The 21,596-nt window shown below is 39.0% G+C and overlaps 1 protein-coding gene and 1 non-coding gene across 3 annotated transcripts in view; both read right to left on the bottom strand.

Annotated features, from left to right (window-relative positions):
* Nucleotides 1-313: 313 nt before the first annotated feature.
* LOC129679475 (U6 spliceosomal RNA) lies at nucleotides 314-420 on the bottom strand. The gene has a single exon (XR_008720552.1). It is a non-coding gene; the product is annotated as a U6 spliceosomal RNA (small nuclear RNA).
* Nucleotides 421-7,580: 7,160 nt separating this feature from the next.
* The window catches only part of Atl3 (atlastin GTPase 3), a 40,996-nt gene continuing 26,980 nt past the window's right edge, over nucleotides 7,581-21,596 (bottom strand). For both annotated transcript variants that reach the window (XM_055610389.1, XM_055610390.1), the window contains exons 9-13: nucleotides 17,643-17,770; nucleotides 17,041-17,097; nucleotides 16,102-16,173; nucleotides 14,235-14,666; nucleotides 7,581-12,374 (exon numbers count right to left, since the gene is read on the bottom strand). In XM_055610389.1, coding sequence (XP_055466364.1) covers nucleotides 12,288-12,374; nucleotides 14,235-14,666; nucleotides 16,102-16,173; nucleotides 17,041-17,097; nucleotides 17,643-17,770 — 776 coding nt within the window. In that variant the 3' untranslated portion in view covers nucleotides 7,581-12,287. The remainder of the gene's footprint in view (nucleotides 12,375-14,234; nucleotides 14,667-16,101; nucleotides 16,174-17,040; nucleotides 17,098-17,642; nucleotides 17,771-21,596) is intronic.

Below are 21,596 nucleotides of genomic sequence, written 5' to 3' on the forward strand. Positions count from 1 at the left end.
GAGTTCCTGTTAGAAATAGTCCTTGTTCCACTCACTATGGGAAACCAATTGGTTACTGAGCTACCACAGGCTACATCTGAGCAGAGGTTCTAGGTCACATTCATACATGGTCCTTGGTTGCATGTCAGTCTCAGAAAAGACCCTGTGCCCAGATATATTTGGTCCTTGTGGAGCTCCTATCCTTTCCTCATCAGACTAACTCCCCTTCTTTCTTATGATTCCCTGTACTCTGCCAAAGGTTTGGTCATGAGTCTTTGCTTTGAAAACACTGCTAGTTAGAGTCTTTCAAATGCGCTCAGTAGACTCCTGTCAAAAAAATATGGAACGCTTCACGAATTTTCGTGTCATCCTTGCGCAGGGGCCATGCTAATCTTCTCTGTATCATTCCAATTTTAGTATATGTGCTGCCGAAGCGAGCACGGGATAAATGTTGATAAGGATCAGCTGCTTGGTGAAGGTGCTTGTGCTGATTTACATCTGATCTGATGATGTTGTAATTGAACAACGTCATGTTGCAGCATTAAGAGCATGGGATATGGTTTAAAAGCCTGGTAAAACAACCACCTCATTTACTAAAGTAATTCAAGGCCCTGGAGAAGCATTTATCAACTTCTTACAGAGACTAGGTTCAACTCCAAACAGAGGCGTACCAGACCCTGAAACCAGACAAGCGTTGATACTGATCTTGGTATATGAGAATGCAAATACTGAATGTACAGGAGCACTCAGACATTTAAAAGCATGAGGACCCCCAATAGATGAATGGATAAAAGAGACAACTAACACTGGGTCTCAGAAAGATCATGTCAGTATCATAGGACAAGCTATAGCTAGAGGTCTCAGTTATCAAAATATCCCGGTGCTTTAATTGCAGTGAATCTGGCCATTTACAAAGAATCTGTAAGGTTAAACACATTTGAGCATAAACTAGATGGGAATGGCAGGTTATAAATCAGACCAAATAAGCAGGGTGATAAAAAGCCCATATTCTTCAGTTCAAAAACCAGGATTATATGCTATCCTTACGGTAATATTAGATTTTACTGAATCTCTTAATATAATTACTGATTCTTAATATGCAGAAAGGGTTGTTTTGCATATAGAAACTGCTGGACTTATTCTTGGTATCTCAGAATCGACTTTGTTATTTATGCAATTGCAACAGGCCATCAAAAGCAGAAACTATCCATTATATATTACTCATATTCAGTCTCATACAGGTTTGCTAGGTCCATTGGCACAAGGAAATAAGGAAATTGATCAATTACTAATAGAAAATGTGACAGAGGCCTCGAAATGACATGAAAAACACCATGTTAACAGTAAAGGTTTAAAGGAAAAGTTTTCTATCACTTGGCAACAAGCCAAAGAAATAATAATAAAGTGTCTGTGTGCTCTGTATAACTAAACTCCATTACCAACTGGGAATAACATAAAGGGTACCAAAAGAAATCTGGCAAATGGATGTTTCATTTTGCAGAATTTGGAAAACAAAGGTATATACACCATACCATAGATACATATTCAGGGTTCCAATGGGCAACTGCTTTGAGTTCTGAAAAGGCTGATAGTTAGAAATAATGGCAATTATGGGGATACCTGAATAAATTAAGGCTAATAATACCCCCGCATGTGTCTAGTAAGATGAAGCAGTTCTTTGCATATTATAACATAAAGCACATTGCAGATATACCACAAAATCCTACAGGAAGGCAGTTGTAGAAAGAGCTTATTGTACTTTAAAAGAGACGCTTATTAAACAAAAAGGGAGAGTAATGACCCCTAGGGACAGGCTAAATAATGCTTTGTTAACTCTAAATTTTCTTAGTGTTGGTGAAAAAGGAACAGCAGCAGCTGAGAGACACTGAGTTATAGAAAAAAAAACAACTGTAGAACTAGAACAACCCATTTATTATAAGGACATGTTAACAGTAGAATAGAAATCTGCAATAGTTTGAGATGGGGACATGTTTATGCCTATATATCTACAGGAAATGAAAAAATATGGTTACCAATGAAACTTATAGATTTAACCAAGAAAGACCTCCTACTAGCTGAGACTTAAATGTCTTCAGATAGTAAATGAATCTTGTTGGCTACTTGGTCCTTATGATGCAAAATGTACCTATATTACCTTTAAAAGTTTGTTTATTTTCAGAGCAAAAGATCAGATAACAGTGAAGATAAAGAAATAGCCCAGATGATTTCAGCCTCACAAACTGCCTCAATTACTGTTTCCTCAAGAATCTACACCCAGGTCAACTTCATAAGCCCAAATGATCAACACCACAGAGAGTGAACAGAAGACATGCAGACTAAACAGAAAATACAGACACTAGACAGAAAACACTGAGACTGGACAGATAACACAGAGACTAGACAGAAAACTCAGAGACTACAAAAACCACAGAGACTGGAGAGAAAAAAGATACAGCTAGTTTTTCAGCACTTGGCCAATATCCTGATTTTTTAAGTGTACCCAAAAAGATGTTTTCCCCTCAGACAACAAAAAATAATTTTAAGAACATGACACCCCCACTCGCAAGAGGTGGGGTGGGTGTTGTTGGTCATTTGGTGGGTTATGGATTGGTCATGTTAAGGGAAAAAAGAAAGTAAAGGTTAAAATTAGGGATTTCTTTATCTCCTCTATCTTCCTTTTTCTTTTATCTTTCTCTCTTAGCCAATATTAGAGAAAAGAGGGGGTGGGACATTACAGGATAAGAGGTACATTATTAAATCTACTAGTGTCAAATATTATGTATTGGTATAGATTATTGTATATTGATAAAAATTTAAGGCTATTTTGTTCAACTTTTGCTTAAATGTATTCTATATATGTAGCTCATTTGAAAATGTGGTCTTATGAAATGTCTTATGAAAACTATTGCAAACTGTTCAGGATGATTAGAAATGCAAATTAGTAGTTAGCAACCGATAAATAATCTTACTTGTAGTCTTGTTAGATAATAGTTTAGTTAATTACAGAAATAGGCTTTCTTTAGTCTCTTTTATGTTTTCAAGGTTAAGTAGATAGTACACAGGTAGACACAAGCAATGTTGCTCAATAGATATGTAGATAAGTAGATATGATTATGCACTATATAATGGTAGATAAAAAGATGGTCTTCAAACACTTCAGAGATCTATAGAATATGGAATTTAAAATATTTTAATAATAAAAGGCTTTTCTGACAGAGCCACATCTGCTCCTGGCAGCACCTCTAATATACTTCAAAGAAGATAATGGGCATCAAAAACACAAATGTGGCAAGATAGCCACTAGAGGAAAAAAAAAACCAAAAACACAAAACAAAAAAACCCCGCTCTTCAACTTCTGATAACAGGCTGTCTGAGCAAACTGTGAACAAGCAGGACACTGGAAAATTGACTGTCCAATTTTGCAGAGACTAAGTGGTCAGTCCTTCAAATTTCCTGTTTCACAGGAAAGCCTGTCAGATATTCTGGGCCAGTAGACTGAAGACTGAATGCCCCAACAACACAGAGAAACCTCTGGTCCAGGCAGTCCAACTGTCTTTGTCATTTCTATAGTTCTGGAAGCTGTTTGCTCTTAGCTTCCTATACAGTAGGTTCCTTTTAAGGTCTCTGATGAGGTTGAAGACTAGATAGATATTTATAGTTTTACTACATTTAAGCTTTAGACAATGGTTTATGTCTAAAAAATGTTTTAAGATCTGTATAGATGTTTTCAGGTTGATATAAGAAAGTGGTTTAGGTATAGAACTTAGGACTCACCAGGATAGGATAATGGAATACTTTTTCCAAGATTGCCAAATACAAATGGACTTGACATTGTAAACATGATCTTATCTAATAATTCTCATAATTTTTATTGTATGTAGTTTATTAATGTTAGGAAAAAAGCCAACTTCTTTTAAACAGAAAAGGGAAATGTTGTAGAAAAGGGGAAATGTTTAGTTTCTGCTATGTAAGCATGTTTTTGTTAAAAATTTCAAGTTGGGGATTTTAGTTTGTCCACACCTGGTAAGTGTCTCGTGTGGAGGTGGCCTTTGCCAGGTGGAATTAGTTGAATTCTGAGGACTCTAGCAGCCCAGAGGAAGAAGGCACAGCTGCTTGGAAGAGGACTGCTTGCTGCTGTTTCGGCCTACTGCTGCATTTGCTGTTTGCTGATTTGCTGGTAACCTGGACTTCTGGATTTCCTGATGACTGATATTGGTATTGCCCTCAACAGACTCCTATGAACCTACCGAGTGGGAAGGAGCAGAGAGAACTCTGGCCCCTGTCTCCACTAACCTTTCCCTCTTACCCAGTGTTGGGAGATTGGAAGAGAGGTGGAATTGTTTAATAACCCTAAATAAAGTATGTTTAGTAAAAAAGTCAAGGTCAACAGTGCAGGCTTAGATTTTTCACCAAACCTACTTTATTTAGGGTTCTTAAGCACCTTTACCTCCCTTCCAACACCCCCCCCAACTCCCCAACCTTAGGTAGATGATTAGTAGGGGAAAAAGCTGTAGACCTCTTTCATATACTTCCTGATGATTAGGGTCAATACGTCTTTAGGGGATTACCAAACTCGGTGATCAGGATACCAGCAGTCCAATCTAAAGGCCAACACCAAGCAGCAACATGAAGTCATGGAAAGACACAGACTCAGTTGGATTGCCCCGGAAGTTCCCTAGAACATTTCTCTCTTTAAAGTCAAGGGTCAAAGCACAAAGATCAGCACAGTGATGTCGATCCAGAAGTCTCACTGTGTGTGGGCTTCTATATATCTCCTCATCTCAGAGTTCACCCACAGATATTCTCAGCTGGCTAAAGTCATGAGAGAGCTCACAGCAAAACATCAGGTGCCCTTTCACAAGCCAACCTCCAGCAAAACATCACATGACAAAACTGAGTCTTTAAAGGAGGCAAAAACTTCCACTTCGATGAGGTAATCTATATACTGAAGCAGGGTATTTGTGGATTTTTTCTTTCTTAATCCAACATCTGCAGTCAATGTTAGTGAGCTTTATAACCCTTTCTTCTGATCTATTTCCCCTATTTCCTCTTGTCTGTTTCTGTAAGAGCATCAATCACTGCACCAGAGTTTCTTTCCCTGTCCATCTTCAGCTAAATCTTAGCTGTTGTAAACTTTCTGAACAATTCCTAAAAGTCAAGACCTATTCATCCCTCACCTCCCTTTCATTTCTGGAGCTTTCTCCTTATATCTGGGGCCAGCTGCATGACAAAGGCAATATTGTGACTCACTGGTTTTCAGAGACATTTGAGTCTATGGGAATAAATACCCAGTATGCCTCACAGAGCCATGACACAAACCCAGTGGATGATTCTTCAAGTCCTGAAGTTACCTGACTTACCTTGGATAAGCTGGGTTTTCTGGCTGCCACTTTTAATCCTCCCTGTATTATTTGGCAAAAAAAATGTACAATGCCCTCTTACCTTAGAACAGGCTCATAAGGGATAGTCTGGAGGTCTTCCAATTATGAAAGTCACTGGTAGAGACGGGGACATAAACCATGAACAGGAAAGAAGTTGAACTTCCATCACTCTGTAACTGAAGAAACTACTTCCCCTTCCCCCTGGCACAACTGCTACTTGGAGTAGGTAGGTCACTCTGCTTAGATGGCAGGATTCCCCATAATCCCTGCCACAATGAGAGATCAGACTCTTTCCCACCTCCACATGGAACAGGACCGGGATCCCTGAACCACAAGGAGGAGTCAAAAGACTAAACAACCCAGAAGGGAGAGCTCCAGAATGGGGGTGGAGGGAAAGGTCAATTTCCTTGGACAGAAGCTGAGAGAACCAAGCAGATTTGGTTTCTCTTGACAACCTGGCTGAGGCAAAAGGATAGCTCTCCAACAAAATGGACATAGGTCTTAAGCCAAGGAAAGAGCTCTGGCACCAGAAAGAGCTATCGGTTATTACAGGGAAGATGTTAGCTATTCATGCTAACTCAGGTGGCAGGAGGGCTTTCTGCCACATCCTGGTATCTCCCTCAGCAGCTGCACAGGGAGGTTTTGCCCAAGCAGGCAGTTTAACAAAAGCTAAGATAAGTGGTTAGTTAGAAGGGGGTTCACAAACAGTTTAATGGAAGCTAAGTTAGTTGGGGCATCTAGACCTCAGGTTCCTAGAAGAGTTAGGTGCTATCCCATGGACTCTCTCTCTCCACCAAGATGAAATTCTAGCTAAACATACAAAATAGCCTCAGGAAAAAAAATAAAATGGAGGGACCTCTGTACTGTCTTGCCCTGAACAAGAGTACTTTTCTAGACCATATGACATTCTGATTCCATTTCCAGCACCACATGAACTTGGTCCAACTTAGTCCTATAATCCCAGACAAGGCAGGTGGAAGCAGAATCAAGGGTATCCTCAGATAGTGAGTTTGGGGCCAATCTGAACAGCTGTTGACCTTTGTCGACCTGTGCAAATCTGTGAGACCTGGAATTTGATAACCTTAAAGATTGGAGAAGACTACAATTTAATGCTGCAGACTTTAATTCAGTTTCAGTGTGTTTTTATATACCAATGTAACAATAAATACAATGATCCAAAGCAGGTTGAGTTCAGAAAAAAACATGTAAATAAACACCAGTAAATACTTATTAAATATTAACAGAGCAGCCTTTTCCCAGAACTTTTTCAGGACAGACCAATTCAATGTACTATATGTACCAATCTATGTGCTATAGATTATACCTGGGAAAGCACGAAAGCAAAACAGAAGGCTATATGCAGATTCAGAGTACACTGAGGACAGCACTCAGCATATCTTTTCACTAAACTGGATTCTATAGCTATGTCCCAACATCCAACAAGAATATCTTATAAACTGATTGCAAATGTATGTCCCAGGAACCATGAAATCATGTCTGAGAACAATCCAGGGAACAAAATACAGCTGAGATAAAAGGTCCTCCTTTTTTACTGGAGCCTCTCTCACAATTCCCCAAGGCCTTGTTCACTATGTATCATGACTGTATTCTGACAGGCAACATGAGATTTTTGTCTCAAAAAAAAAAAAAAAAAAAAAAAAAGCCCAGTGTAGTGGCATACTCCAATCCCAGTACTCTTTAGGCAGAGGCTGGTACATCTCTGTGAATTCAAAACCAGGCTGAACTACTACATAGTGAAATCCAGGCCAGCCAAGGCTACACAGTAACAAGGCTGCATAGTGAGACTCTTTTAAAAAAAACAACTCAAACCTTTCCCAGTTCTCAGGATTGGAGAAACCTGGTGCCACTTGCCCATTGGCTTCCTGGTCACCTGTGGAGAGGAAATCTTTCAGCATAGCTCTCCCTCTATCCTCCCCACTCTTCAAGAGACTCTTAACAATTGGCTTTGGCTCCAAGTAGCCAACTACAAGTGTTACAAATGGGAAGATAACCTCAAATCTCATGACTACACACTACTTCTAGGCTGCTGGACAACAGCCTTACCAGCTTACTGCTAACCAGCTCAGTGTCACTGTGGAGGGCAAAGTGAGCTGACCTATCACTGCCCCAACCTCTGACTAGGTCACCAACTCCCCTTGCCAAGCCCCACTCTGTGCTACAGGTCCTTCTACAAGAAAGAACAGTAACAACAAACACAAGTGGCATGGTGTTGTGATCTTTAATCCATTAACTGTACAACCCAAAAGTGAAACAGAAACGAGCCTTTAACACAGAACAGCATCACTGCTTCTCATTGTGCTTTTAAAACATTGTTTTAAAGCCATTCAAGTTAAGAATCTAGCAGAAAGTACTTATAACACATCATTTTTTAAAATAAATTCAGAACTCATGTTCTAGATTCAACTCTTTTTAAGGCTTAAGTCCATCACAACTTTAATTACCTGAACCAAAAGGTTTGGGCAACGATGTAACCTTCCCTTGAACATTACATTAAACTTCAGCGCTGGCACTTGCAATTCTTTTCCACAGGAAAACCTTTTTGTTGATAGAGCTATCTGATAATGCTCCTATTACATAGGAAAGTAGTACATAGATGACTACTTTCATACTTATGATTCCATCCTTTTCTTTACCTGTATTAATACCTTAGGGATTTCTGTGTGTAAAAGATTTGGGGATTCGCAAGGAGACAGGTTGGTCTCTGTGAGCTTAAGGCCAGCTTGGTCTAAATAGTGAGTCCCAGAACAGGCAGGGTAACACAATAAGACCCTTTCTCAAAACAAAACAACGAAAGATTTAGGGATTCAAGTCACAGTGCTCAATTTGGCTTTTTCAGAGTGTGTGAGGGTACACTATCAAAATTAAGAAATAAAAAAAAAGCTCAAATACCTGTAAGGACAGGTGTATAAGAGAAGGCACTATTACAGCTTTAAAAAGCTTGGACAATCCTGACTTAGGGTGCCCTAACAATTCTAAACATAGTAAATTCTTAGGTGAAGAAACCAGGCAGCAGACCTCAGGTAAAGCTGCTAGAAATGTTGAAGCACACTTCCTGTCTGGGTACTCCCAATCCATGGGTCAGTTCATTCTCATCCATTCATCCCCACCCCTACCCAAACATTACCTACTGATGTTTGTAAACAATGATTCTCCGGGCTACAAGTACAAAACCACTGCACCAATCCCTAGATACAAAGCAAAGTCTGATTTTCTTTTAATACACCCCATAGATTAAAGCATTAAAACATAGATGAGATCTAGTATCCAAGATAGAGCTACAGTGCAGCTCCTGGCAAAAACAACTGTAACCACTACAACAGGCCACCTGAAACAAGGAATATTTTGCACTTTGCTAAATAAGGCTTGCTTATTGCCTCATTCCTGACAAAAGAACATATCAGCTCCGTAGGCTAGGTAGAAGGATGCAGAGATGTTGGCCACCTGACAGAAAAATCAAATCATATCCAATTATTACATTCCAAAACATCTACACAAACAAAAGAAGTCTTTTGATATTTCCATGACACTTTTTGAAAAAAAAAAAAAAATTTGCCTTTGCTTGGGCTGATATTAATCTACTGAATTTCTGTCTCCCTCACATATCCCAGGTATCACTGTGTGTGTGACTACTAAAGAAACTGCAAGAAAAACAGTGCTTGTGCCTATGTGCTGTCTGCCTTGACTGAGAGAGAAAGCAAATCAAGCACAAACATCCACAGTGACCCGACCCAGTACAGAGCAGGTATCAAAGAAAAACCTCTGGCTGGGGCTGCACAGAAAAAGGAAAAGAGAAGGGGTAGAGGGAAAGAAATGAGAAAAGTCACAAGCATCCATGAGACAGATTTTTGGTATTCTGCAAAAGGGTGTAAAACTTATCAGCAAGTGATAAATCACAAAAGACTTCCCAGAGAAAGAATCAAAGTTGTGAGTCTATCCATTTGACGGTAAGAAGCAAATGAAGTGTTTAACCTGGTGGATACAGCAAATGCCTGGCGTACACACAGCCATGGGATTCCACCCCCATCACCCCAAGACAAAGACAAGACTATCTTGGCAACAACTGGCTTCTCCTAAAGTGAGTTACTTTTAAAGGAATGTTTTGGAAATCTCCATTAAGTACACAGGAATGTGCTCCACATATTGACAGGAGTGCACAAATCAACACTGACTACACAAAAAGCCTGAGGGACACTGGTCTGATTCCTTCACCATGTCCCTGACCCACAAAGAAAAGGCTGAAAGTGTTAACAGATGCATTCAACCAGTTATGAATCTCCTCAGGACTATTTTTAGCCACTCAGAAAAAGGGATTTTGTACTGACAACTGTGACAGAAAATCAACAATTTAAAGTTAGAAAAGAGGCCAAGGAAAAAACTCCTAAGAGCCTGCAAAGAAAAATTATAAGTATGTTCCAGAAGCAGAATAAGATAAATAGAACACTCGCTTTAAACACATACACGTATGTAACACTGAAATAATACAGCAAAATTTACCCTCATCATCCTTTCTCACCATTAAGAATGGAACCAGGGGTGGGAATGGGGACACATACTATAAGCTCAGCACTTGGGGAGGCTGAGGCAACAGAACCTCAAGTTCAAGGCCTGTCTAAACTATAAAGCAAGTTATAGGCGAATCTAGACTACATAATAAGACTCTGTCCCTAAAACCCTCTCTGACCTTATCTCATTATCAGGAGCCCATCACTCAGTACAAGCTTTCAGGTAGGGAACATCACCTGAAAACTCCACTACTTGAGGAGTGAGCTTCCAAGCCCTAACACTATCAGCCGTCCGTCACTCACAAGGAGTGAACAGTTTAAAAGCAAGCTAAAATTGTTCCCAAATGTCACAGCAAAAGAAAAAAATTACAAAGAATTTCAGGACAAGACTGTATGAAAATATGTAAAATGCTTAATATTAATTCAGAATTGCTAAGTGCTTGATTGGAAAACAGTAAAAAGAAAATTCTGATTAAGAAATCAAATGCAAGACTTCCATTTTTTCTACTTTCCATTCACACTTCATGTACATAAAATTTGTAATAGGTTTTCCAAAACCCTTGTATCTCCTTCCTAAAACAAAATTTCAAATTATCTCAAAAATTAAGGTTTCTATACCTGCAGGCATGTTTTAAGAAAGTTTAACCACAATTAATTCACCATTACAAAGTCAAAGAAAAAAGCAACTAATAGATAAAACTTTATCACATAATCAAGATAAATGTAAAAAAAGAAATTTTAGAATCAACTGTCCTTTCTAAGCCAGTTATTTTAAAATTGCCAGTCTAACCAAAAGGAGAATCATGAGGGAATTTGTCTGTTTTTTGAGAGTTTCTATGTGCAGCCCTGTAGCCCTTGCTGTTCTGGAATTCACTCTGTAGACAAGGCTGGCCTCAAACTCACAGAGATCCCCTTGCCTCTGCCTCCCAAGTTCGGGGACTACAGTTATGCATCATCACACCCAGCTAAAGAGGTATTTTAAATAGTTCAGCTAGACTGAGTACCCTTCCTTAGTCAATAGGGAAAAAGGGGGGAAGTATACTAAATAAAAGTAACAGTTTAGCTGTGATATTATGAACATTAGACAATACATAGAATAAAAAGCAGGTGGGGCCAGGCATAGTGGCCACAAAGGCACAAGGATCTCTATGACTTCAAGGCTAGCCTGGACTATATCCAGAGTTCCAGGCCAGCCACGGCAATAAAGTGAGACACACACAAAAAACAGTTTAGGTAAAGACTTTAGATCAAATTACTTGGTATTACCACTAAGCAAAATGAAATTGAACATTAAAAGGAACAATATTTGGTAATGCCTTTTCTGTGTTGAAAATGACTATTTCTGAGAATGACACGTATACATACGTAAATGTACAGTGAATCTAACCAAGACATAAGTTCAAGTGACTTATCAGAGGTCACATGGTTCATTCAAACTAGTTTTACCTTGAAGAGCTAGCTCAGCCCTTTCATTATGAACCACTGACTTTTTAAGGACCATTTATTTGCCTCTCTTTTAGAAAGAAGCTATAGGAATAAAAATAAAAAAACAAATTCAACAAAACTGCCAGCCTACATGGTAAAAGACCTTATATTCTGAAACATAGATTATTAAATTATTTACTTTTTTCCATGCTGCATAGCAAAGAGAATTCATATAAATATGGTTTTTGAAGCAAGAATGGTAGCATATGTCTATAGTCAAACTACTCAAGAAGTTAAGGATGGAGAAGGAATATGGAAAGCACATAGCTACCTCGGAACAGAGTAATTTCAAGATCTGAGTCTGCACAGTCAAGCAAGCTGGAGGACAGCTCCAGGGTGAAGCAATTACCTAGCACAGTCAGGCAACAGGTTCAAACATCAGTACTATAGGAAACAAAATTTAAGTGTACTAAGTATCATTTCAGTTGTTCTTTAGTGCTGAGCCTTTTTCAAGCTGTATAAACTTTAAAAAAAAAATCTTCAAAGGTACAAAATAACTAAAATACAAAATCTCAAAGAAAACTTGATCCAAAACCACATTTCATGAGGTTGTCCTCCATTCCTCAGCCTTCACGGCAGCAGAGGCATGGACTGATCTTAAAAGGCACTATGTGGCACATCAAAGACTTAAAAGCTGCAGTTCTGTATTTTCCTTTTAGCCCCCACCCCTTAAAGTGCAAAAGCATAGAACAGAGAAAAGAGTAGCCTTGGGTCTGTAACAGCAAGAAAAAGAACTGCTTCCAAGACAAGTGGAATTGGAAACCATTGGAGAGGTCAGTTCTTTTATTACAGTGCCCTATCTCAGATCTTCCAGGATGGTCTCAGATCTGCCATTCCTCTGGAACTGGGCCCATCCATGATGGCATTAGCAGAAATCCGGGGGCTGACTTGGCTCTTTCTGGGTCTTCCCATTAAGATGCTATTGTGCCTTTTTATCAACAGGTGGTCTTCCAACGACGGCATCCCTTACTGCAGCCTGAGTAGAATTACCAATATGACAAGAAGCCTGCAAGAGTCCATTTATTCAATGTATTAGTTAATAAGTTACAACACAACGTGAAAAAAACTAGGTCCTTGGTGATAACTTTCAAATATCTTTCCTCATCAGCAGCATGCTGAGACAGCAGAGGGACTGAGATAACAGTGGTAAGAGGAAACCATGGCCATAGCTGACTCCTAAGAGTCAGTGGGGCATCTGCTTCACTGCCGAGGAGGAGAAGGCTCTCCTGGCTTCATACTGTTGACCTAGCCAATCTGTTTATGTCACAGGAAAAGAAACAAACTAGTCCTAAAAACATTAATAATGACCAGTTGCAATGGTGCACACCTGCAATCTCAGCACTCAGGAGGCTGAGGTAGAACGATTATGTATGGCTGAGACTATTCTGCATTACACAGTGAGTCCCAGGCTAGACCATGTCTCAAAAAATAAAATATGGAAACTGGAGCTCAGTCAGGTGTAGAATATAGTATATGCCTATACCCCCAGCACTTGTAGCACTTGAAAGCTCTTTAGAAGAAACAAAGTCAGGAGTTTGAGAGTCCAAATTCATCTCTTCTACATATGAAGTCTGAAACCAGTCTCAGCAACATGAGACTCAAACAAACAAAAAACCTAAATGGGCTAGTAAAATGGCTCACTGGATAAATACTTGCTGCTCAACCCGAATGATGTGAGTCCAATTCCCAGATCCCACATAAAGGTGAATGGAGAAAACTCACTTAACAAAATTGTCCTGTGACCTCCACATCCTATGCTCTGGATCCCCTATGCCCACATTCATATATTATATACAACACAACACATACAATAGTAACAAATTTAAATTAAAAACCCTAGAGATCATGTCAATCTCAAAAACTGTTTGCACTTCGAAGATATTAATGAAGATATGGCCAAGCGGTGGTGGTGGCGCACACCTGTGATCCCAGCACTCAGAGAGGCAGAGGTAGGTAGATCTCTGTGAGCTCCAGGCAAGCCTGATCTACAAAGCAAGTCCAGGGCAGCCAGAGGTATACAAAGAAACCCTATCTCAAAAATAAAACAAACAAAAAAAGATATGTCTGAAGATGTCAAAAAGAAATCCATTATTTTGTATATGTTAACAAAAAAAATTAATTTAGCAGCCAGGCACAGTGGCACATGTCTTTATTCCTAGAGCTCCAGGAGGCAGGCTGATCTGAATAAATAATAAATGAATAAATAAATGAAGAGATAAATAAATAAATAAATTGAAAATATGTGCCTAAAAATTTAACAAACAAATGAAGGCAATAGGATTGAACCCAATAGGATTCAAAATATAACACTGTTAAGCTCCTATTTTATCAGTGAAGCGAATTCATCAGAAATGGGGAGTATCATATAGGAATTAGATCTGAAGAGCATATAATTAGGGCTGCCCCACGCTCACAATCATCTATAACTCTAGTTCCAGGGGACTCACCTCTTCTAGCCTCTGAGGGCACTAGATACAGATGGTGCACAGACATATATGCAGGCAAGGTACTCACACATACTAAAAATAAAACTGACCCCCAGGCACGGTGGCCTGTAATACCAGAATTCGGGAAGTATGAGGCCAGCCTGGTCTACAAAGCGAGTCCTATACAGAGAAGCCCTGTCAAGGCTATACAGAGAAGCCCTGTCTCAAAAAAACAAAAATAAACTGCCCAGCACAAACAGTAGCTCAAAGGCCCTTTCTTGCAATAAAGGGCCATTTTAAGCATTAAAACAATATATCAGGACTAAATATTAATATACTAAAAAAGTAAAATGTAAAGCCCATCAGAAAATGAGCTTTTTTCACTATGAAATTCTTTCAAACTTTATAGTCACCAGAGACCCTCAGCCAGCACCACTCACCTGCTCTAACACATATGCTGCACCGGAGTCAATAGCTCCACCCAGCTCACGATACTGACCAGAATACCGGATGTACCCCCACGTAAGGAGTGCTATCAACAGCAGTCCAACCATACAGTTGAACAGCTGGGCCACAACCTCAAGCCCAATGAAGCCAGTGAAACCTGAGGCTATGTACAATGCTGCTATGCCTGTGAATAGAACTGCAGGGGTTCGGAAGGTGCTGAAGACATTCTTGCTGCCATTGTGCTTGCAGAAGTTCTCATACAGTTCTTTGATCTCCTCCTCCAGCTCCTGCTGGTAACGGAAGCTGAAATCCTTCCCACCCATCTTTTTGGTCTTCTTGAAGTGGTCCAGAGCAACTTGTTTGAATTCTTGGTGCTTCTCTTCTAAAATATCTGGAGACAAATAAGGTTTCTCTCCCCCACAAACCTAAAAATGACAAAAACACATGCTGAAAATTCTGGTATATGCCAAATAAAACAAGTAAAAAGACACAGTCAAGATTAGAATGTTCTTAAGAGCTTAGAAAAGAAGGTTAGAAATTAACTTCAGAAAATACTCAAGGGAGACTGAGGCTAAAACCCATATGGTAGAGCACTTGCCTAGTATACACAGAGCCCTAGGTTCAACCCCAGTATCATATAAATCAGTATGGCGGTGCACACCTGTAATCCCACACTCCAGCAGTGGTTAAGGGGGGGATCAGAAAGTTCAAGGTCACCCTCAGGTACATAAGGAGTTTGAGGCCCACGTATGCTACATAAGATCCTGCTTCAATAAGAAGTCAGAAAAGACAAATAGCCGAGGCCAAAGCCAGACATACTAGCATATGCCTATATAATCCCAGAACTCAGGAGGCAGAGGCAAGAGAACCATCTATGTTTGAGGTGGAGCTGATCTATATCACAAATTCCGGGCCAACCAGGGCTACATAGCAAGCCCCCGAATAAAAATATAATAAGTAATTAGGAGTTTGGTAAAAAAAAAAAGTGGTTAATAACTAGACACTGGAATGCTGGAGACATGGCTCAGCAATTAAAAACACTTGCTCCTCTTGCAGAGGACCAGAGTTCAGTTCCCAGCACCTATATCAGGAAGCTCACAACCTCCTGTAACTAGAGTCCAGGGGATCTAATATCCCCCTCTGTGTACTCAGGTACCTACAGGTACAGAGATATACACATGAATAATAAATCTTAAAAGAAAAGAAACAACAGACATAGCAGCACACAAAGTACTGCCATAAATTTGAGACCAACCTGGACTATATATCAAGACACTGTCTCAAAAACATAAAAATAACTAGAAAATCCCTATTTTACATAGAAAGACTTTCAGTTTCAAAAGAAAAGAAAAATTAAAAAATAATTAGAACATCCCAATCATTAGGGAGACCTGAAAGATAGCTTTGTATCTCATCATCTTAAGATACAATAAGCAAGGACTGGAGAAACAGCTCAGGAGCTAACGGAGGACGTCCAGCTCTTCCAGACAACCAGACTGAATTTCCAATACTCATGCTAGGCCATTCACAACCCACATGGAACTTTAGCTTCAGAGGGTCCAATGCCCTTTTCTGGCCTCAGTGAACATGCAGATATGTGGCACACATACACAAGAATTCATAAGTGAAAACAAGCCTTTGAAGCACATTCCTATGCTACAGCATTAGTGAGGTATAGGCAGCACAATCAGACATTTCAAGGCCACCCTCCATTACACAGTGATTTTCAGACTATTTTATTACATAAAACCCTGTCTAAAACAAAAAAGGGATACATTGAGGGGATCAAATTTGGGCCTTTGAAGTCAGAAGCAATGCTCAGGAAATAAGACACTCCAGAATAAGGTGTTTCCTACATACCTCCTCCATGTTGTTGTAATAAATATCTTTGGCAGAGGCTGCAGCTGCCAAGTTGTTGGCTTCAGCAGTGGCCTTTTAAGAAACAAAAGTGTAAACTATAAATATGTCTTGTAACATTTTCCAGGAAAACAAGCCAAACTATCTCTCTTCCTATTCCCATTCTTCCTTTTTATTAACCTTCTGTTATTTTTTGTTTCCATAAGTCAACTAATAAAATACCTACTTTGGTCAATTTTGGGGCCAAAATGTTTATTCTGACATTTAAGAATCTTACAAACCAAACCTCTAAAACTCAAGAAAATATAATTTCCTTTACTTCAATTTCAAACTTAACAGGTGCATCCTTTGAACTGTAGATGAAGCTCTGTGGTAGAGCACTTACCTAAGCTAATAGATAGATGTAAGGCACCTGAGTTCAATCCCAGTGACTCAAAAAAGAAAAAACAAAAAACAAGGAGAAAAAATTCACTATACCATCAGTCACAAAATCCAGCAATCATTTTGTGAAAATATTCTGCAATTAAGTAAGTCAATATTTAGCAATAAATACCTACATATTCAGCATATGAAAATGAGAAGCTTTTTCTAACCAAATGACCAGAGAATCCTAAGGACAATAACCTACTGAAACACCAACGACTGGAAGTGGCTTGTCCAACACCGCAGCTATGCTTCAGCTGTGTCTAACAAAGCAGTGTTTCCCAAGTGTGCCCTGTTAGGAGAGACACCCCAAAGGCATTAACTGTCCTACAGAGAACATAGAAGAAACGGAGGGCACCCACACTTGCTGTAAAATGTGCTCTTAAAGGTCAGGTAAGGCTATAAAAAAAAAGAAAAAGGAGAGTGGTCTTGCTCTCTTCTTCAGGACTCAGTTCTATCATATCAGGGATAATTCCAGCAACTGAAAAATGTAACCTAGAATACCAAAGACCTTATTACCTGAAGCATAGATTTTGGGTGAGGCAGATCTTCTCCTTGGTAAATTTTTATATATGCCTTAAAATAAAAACATAGAAACAATCACAAAACTATAATTCTAAAATATTTTGCTCATATTTTAAAAGTGAGACCACACAACTGCACTTTCCTAAAATCTTAGATCAACTACCAAGAATTAGCAGAAGCACCACACACCCCTGAATGCATGTTAGCATTTTTAGTTATCTAAAAATATTCTCAAGCAGCACAAGCCTACCAAGGCTGGGATTCCAGTCAGGCCCCCATGCACAATGGTCTCACCACGACCTGTGGGCAGAGACCATCCACCCGGAGATAGTTGTGTCTCATTTACGTGTGTCTCCTACTCACAGCAATCTCCTAACCACCTCCTGTCCACACCATCTTCCTTGAAGACACAGTAATGACTACTCTAAGAGAGTGCAAAGAACATCATTTGGTTCTTATGTCCATACTGCCACCCAGTGGCCCACTTCTGGAAGGACACTAAGGTCATAAAATGTCTCTGACCATTCCCCCAGAAAACTAGTATTAAAAATCAAGTTTACAAAAAAACAAAGTTTAGAACTAAAACTTGTATTTACCTTAAAATATTCCAGCAGTCCCCGGCAAGTAACTTTTGAACCATTGATTTCCTTTTCCATTAACTTAGATGGGTTTAGTACATATGGTATCAGAGCCTGCAACTGCTCTTTGAATTCACTAGCAATATCTATATATAGGATCATAAAGAAACAAGAAGCCAAAATGAGCACAAAACAAAACCCTTGCAGAAAGGGGTGAGAACTATGTTTGCTATCTTCTGGCTGTGGCCAGGCTGCTGACAGACTGATGTCCTAATGCACTTATATTTGTGCCCTTCCTTCCTGTCACATTTAAGTCCTTTCCAGTTCAGAACAGAATATACAGAATATCCTTATCTTGGTTTCAATTCTAGGATATTTGGTTTATTCCCCTGCTTTTTAAGAAATTTCATGGTTTGGTTTGGCTTTGCTTTAGGGACAGAATCCTGACTTCATACCCAGGGCTGGTTTCAAATTTGCAATCAATCCTCTTGCTTTTGCCTCCCAAGAAAGTACCACTTTTTAAAAAATTAAAGGTATTCAAAATCAAAATAGCCTCTCCACTTGCCCCATGCCTTTGCTGCACCCATGCACTACCCCTTAAAATTAACAGAAAGCCACTATTTACTCATTTGCCTTTTTTTGCCAAGATCTTGTCTTAAAAGAGGAAGCTCTAGCACTGTGTAATCCAAGCAAGAGGAGGTAGCATGAGGATCAGGAGCTCAAGGCCAGCCTGGAATACATAGGAATTTTGAGACAAACCTGGGCTGCATAAATTGTCTTTAAAAAAAAGACTCAAAAAGTTGAAGCATTTGTACGTCCTGCTATTTACTAAGTATCTTGTCAGTGCCTCCCAGGCCACCTCAAGATACAAAGACCATTATGTCAAAAAAAAAAAGTGACATATTCCTTGCAGTTTGCACAAGGTTCCAAAGCAGAGTCAGGTATTCATCAAGTACAGGCGTTCTTTCCTCAAAGTAAGAATAAACAAATCCAACTATGAAGACACAGGAGAATTAAATTACCAAAAGTATGATTTATATAAATCTAATACTTTGTGAGTTCCCAATTACCAAATGAAAATAAAAATTTGCCCATATTAAAATAGAAAACCTCTTCAGTAATCCATAAACCTAATTATAATATAAAAAGTGAACCTAATAAGTTTTAAGAAATAAAAAAGTGGAACAAATTGTTTTTTAAAGATTTATTTCTTTTATATGTATGAATGCTCTATCTGCATGTACACCTGCATGCCAGAAGAGGACATCAGATCTCAGTAGAGATTGTTGCTGGGAATTGAACTCAAGAACTCTAGAAGAGCAGCCAGTGCTCTTAACCTCTGAGATATCTCTCCAGCCCCAGGACAAATTATTAATCTCATTCTTGAGGGTTGGAGAGGACTCAGCAGTAAAGAGCATACCCACACACATAAAATTTAAAAACAAAATCTAAAAGAAACTGTATTTTAAATCATACACTGAAAAAAGTATAAAGTGCTGGACACAAGTACCTTAAACTACAGAACCTTAACAAAAAAAAAAATTTTTTTTTCACTGAATACCTTTTAATACTGAGAAGTTTTTAAAATTTGTGTTTGTGCAAGTGTGTGTGTGTGTGTATGTGCCACAGTTTGTGGAAGTCAGAGGATAACTTGTGGTAGTCACTCTCTTTCTACCATATGAGTCTAAGGAAGACACAGCAAGACATTGTCTCCAAAAAGAAGCAGGCACAATATGCCTCAGTGCTATGAAAGCCTAGTGACCTGAGTTTGATTCCTGGATCCCATTAAAGGGTGGAAGAGAATCAATCACCTCCATAAAGCTGTCTTCCCACCTCAACAAACAAGTAGTGGCATGCCCATAAACAATCATAAAAAATAGAAATAGAATGTAAAACCCTTCAACGTTAACAGCGCCTCTAAAATTATAAAATCTTCATCCATAAATCTGAAGGTACAGTCATGCATCACTTAGCAAAAGGGATAAAGTATAAAAACTGTGTCATCAGTTAAGTTCCTCACTGTGCTAACACTGTCTAGTACATAAGTACAAATCTACACATGTGGGGGTCTTTTTGTACAAAGGCTATTGTCGAGTGAAGTTATACAGTACTTGATTATACTGTAGCTCCTTAAACAACCAAACAAAATTTGAAATTAAGGTAAAAAGGAAAATTATACTTTTACATGTTTTCATTTTTACAAGAACTTATAAAGCAGGCATGGCAATACTAATCTGTAATCCTAGCCCTGGGATAAACAAAACAGAAGAGCAGGTTCAAGGCTAGCCTGTGACAGCCAGCCAGTTTGAGGTTAGCAAAGGCTGCAAGACAAGTAAGACCCTATCTCAAACAATACAGTGTAAGTTACTATCTTTGGATCAGATTTCATATGCTATTCTTCAATTTTCTTACATTTAATAATTTATCCCTGGCTTCTCTGTATGTGCATATCTACCTAATTCTTTTAGTAATTGCTTTTTTTTTTTTTGAAACAAGGCCTCCCGATGTAGTCCAGGCTGGCCTAAAGTCAGAGACTCTGACCTCTGCCTTCCTAGTACTGGAACTACAGGTATATACCACCACATACACAGCTGGCTAAAGACTGAACTTTAATACTGTTTAACACATCATAAATCAATCAATTCCTTATAAGCACACATTTAGTTTGAAGTTATCCCTTATTATAGTAGTGCTACCAACTATATATTTTTGAACAATTTTTACCCACTTATTTGGAAAGTTCCTTGGGATAAACTACTAAAAACAGAATACTAGATCCAAGAAAAAAACATTTAAAATTTTGATACTACCAAATTACTATGCACAAAAACTGTAACATAGTTGGGCAGTAGTGGCATTCATCTTTGATCCCAGCACTCAGGAGACAGAGGCAAGCGAATCTCTATGAGTACAACACCAGCCTGGTCTACAGAATGAGTTCCAGGACAACCAGAGCTACCCAGAGAAATCTTGCCTCAGGAAAACAAAAACTGTAACATACTAACATATTTGCATTTTCTCTGATTGTAATGGTTCACATATTTTCAATAACATCAGTTTGGAAATTTGGAGATTAGAGTCTGGGTCCGAACTCAAGTTTGGTATTTGGTTGCTTTTTGAGTTTTGCTCAATGCTGAGGACCACACCTGCTAGGGAAGCCCCTATAACTTAGTTACATGTCCCTAGCCCTTTTTGGACTTGCCTTTTCACATATTTAAAAAAAAAAAAAAAAAAAAAAAAAAAAGCATGACTTAAATCTGATAATTGTATTTTATAGTTCTATCTTGACACTGTTTGTGGTGGTGCACACCTTTAATGCCAGCATTCTGGAAACAGAGGCAGGCATATCTCTGTGAGTTCTGCCAGCCTGTTCTACATAGTGAATTCCAGAGGCCAGCTATATGGTTCCTAATTGTGGGACTAGAGACTGTTTAGCCTGAATTTGTTCCATCTTATAAACATAAACAGCATTAATCAACAAACTTACTGTTTAGTGACTAAACCATCTGTAAACTATGTGGTAAACTATGTGTGGACAGTGGAATAAACACACATGCATCTGTAACCTCAGAATGTGACCTTATTTGGAAGCTGCCCCAGCAAATGTCACTCACTCGACTGAGTGACATTTAAGGCTGAGGGGCCTTAAATCCAGAAAACAGCCATATGACAACAAAGAAATTAAAGTGGCACAGAAACAGCCAGTGAATGACAAGGATTGCCATCACTTCCCAGAGGCCAGGAAAGAGACATGGGACAGGTTCTCCTCAGAGCCCCTGGAGGGGAACCAGCCACTGCTTCAAACTTCTGGCCTCCTGAACAGTAAAGGAATAAATCTCTATTGTCTTAAACTGCCCAGCTTGTAGTGACTTGTTAAAGGCAACCACAGGAATGTAAACAACATGCATTTCAATAACAACACACCTTCAAATTGCAGTCACACAACTTTTTAAAACTCTCTTTGTTGTTATT

This window comes from Psammomys obesus, unplaced genomic scaffold, assembly GCF_907164565.1.
Source record: "Psammomys obesus unplaced genomic scaffold, mPsaObe1.curated_primary_1811, whole genome shotgun sequence".
Taxonomy (NCBI): Eukaryota; Metazoa; Chordata; class Mammalia; order Rodentia; family Muridae; genus Psammomys; species Psammomys obesus.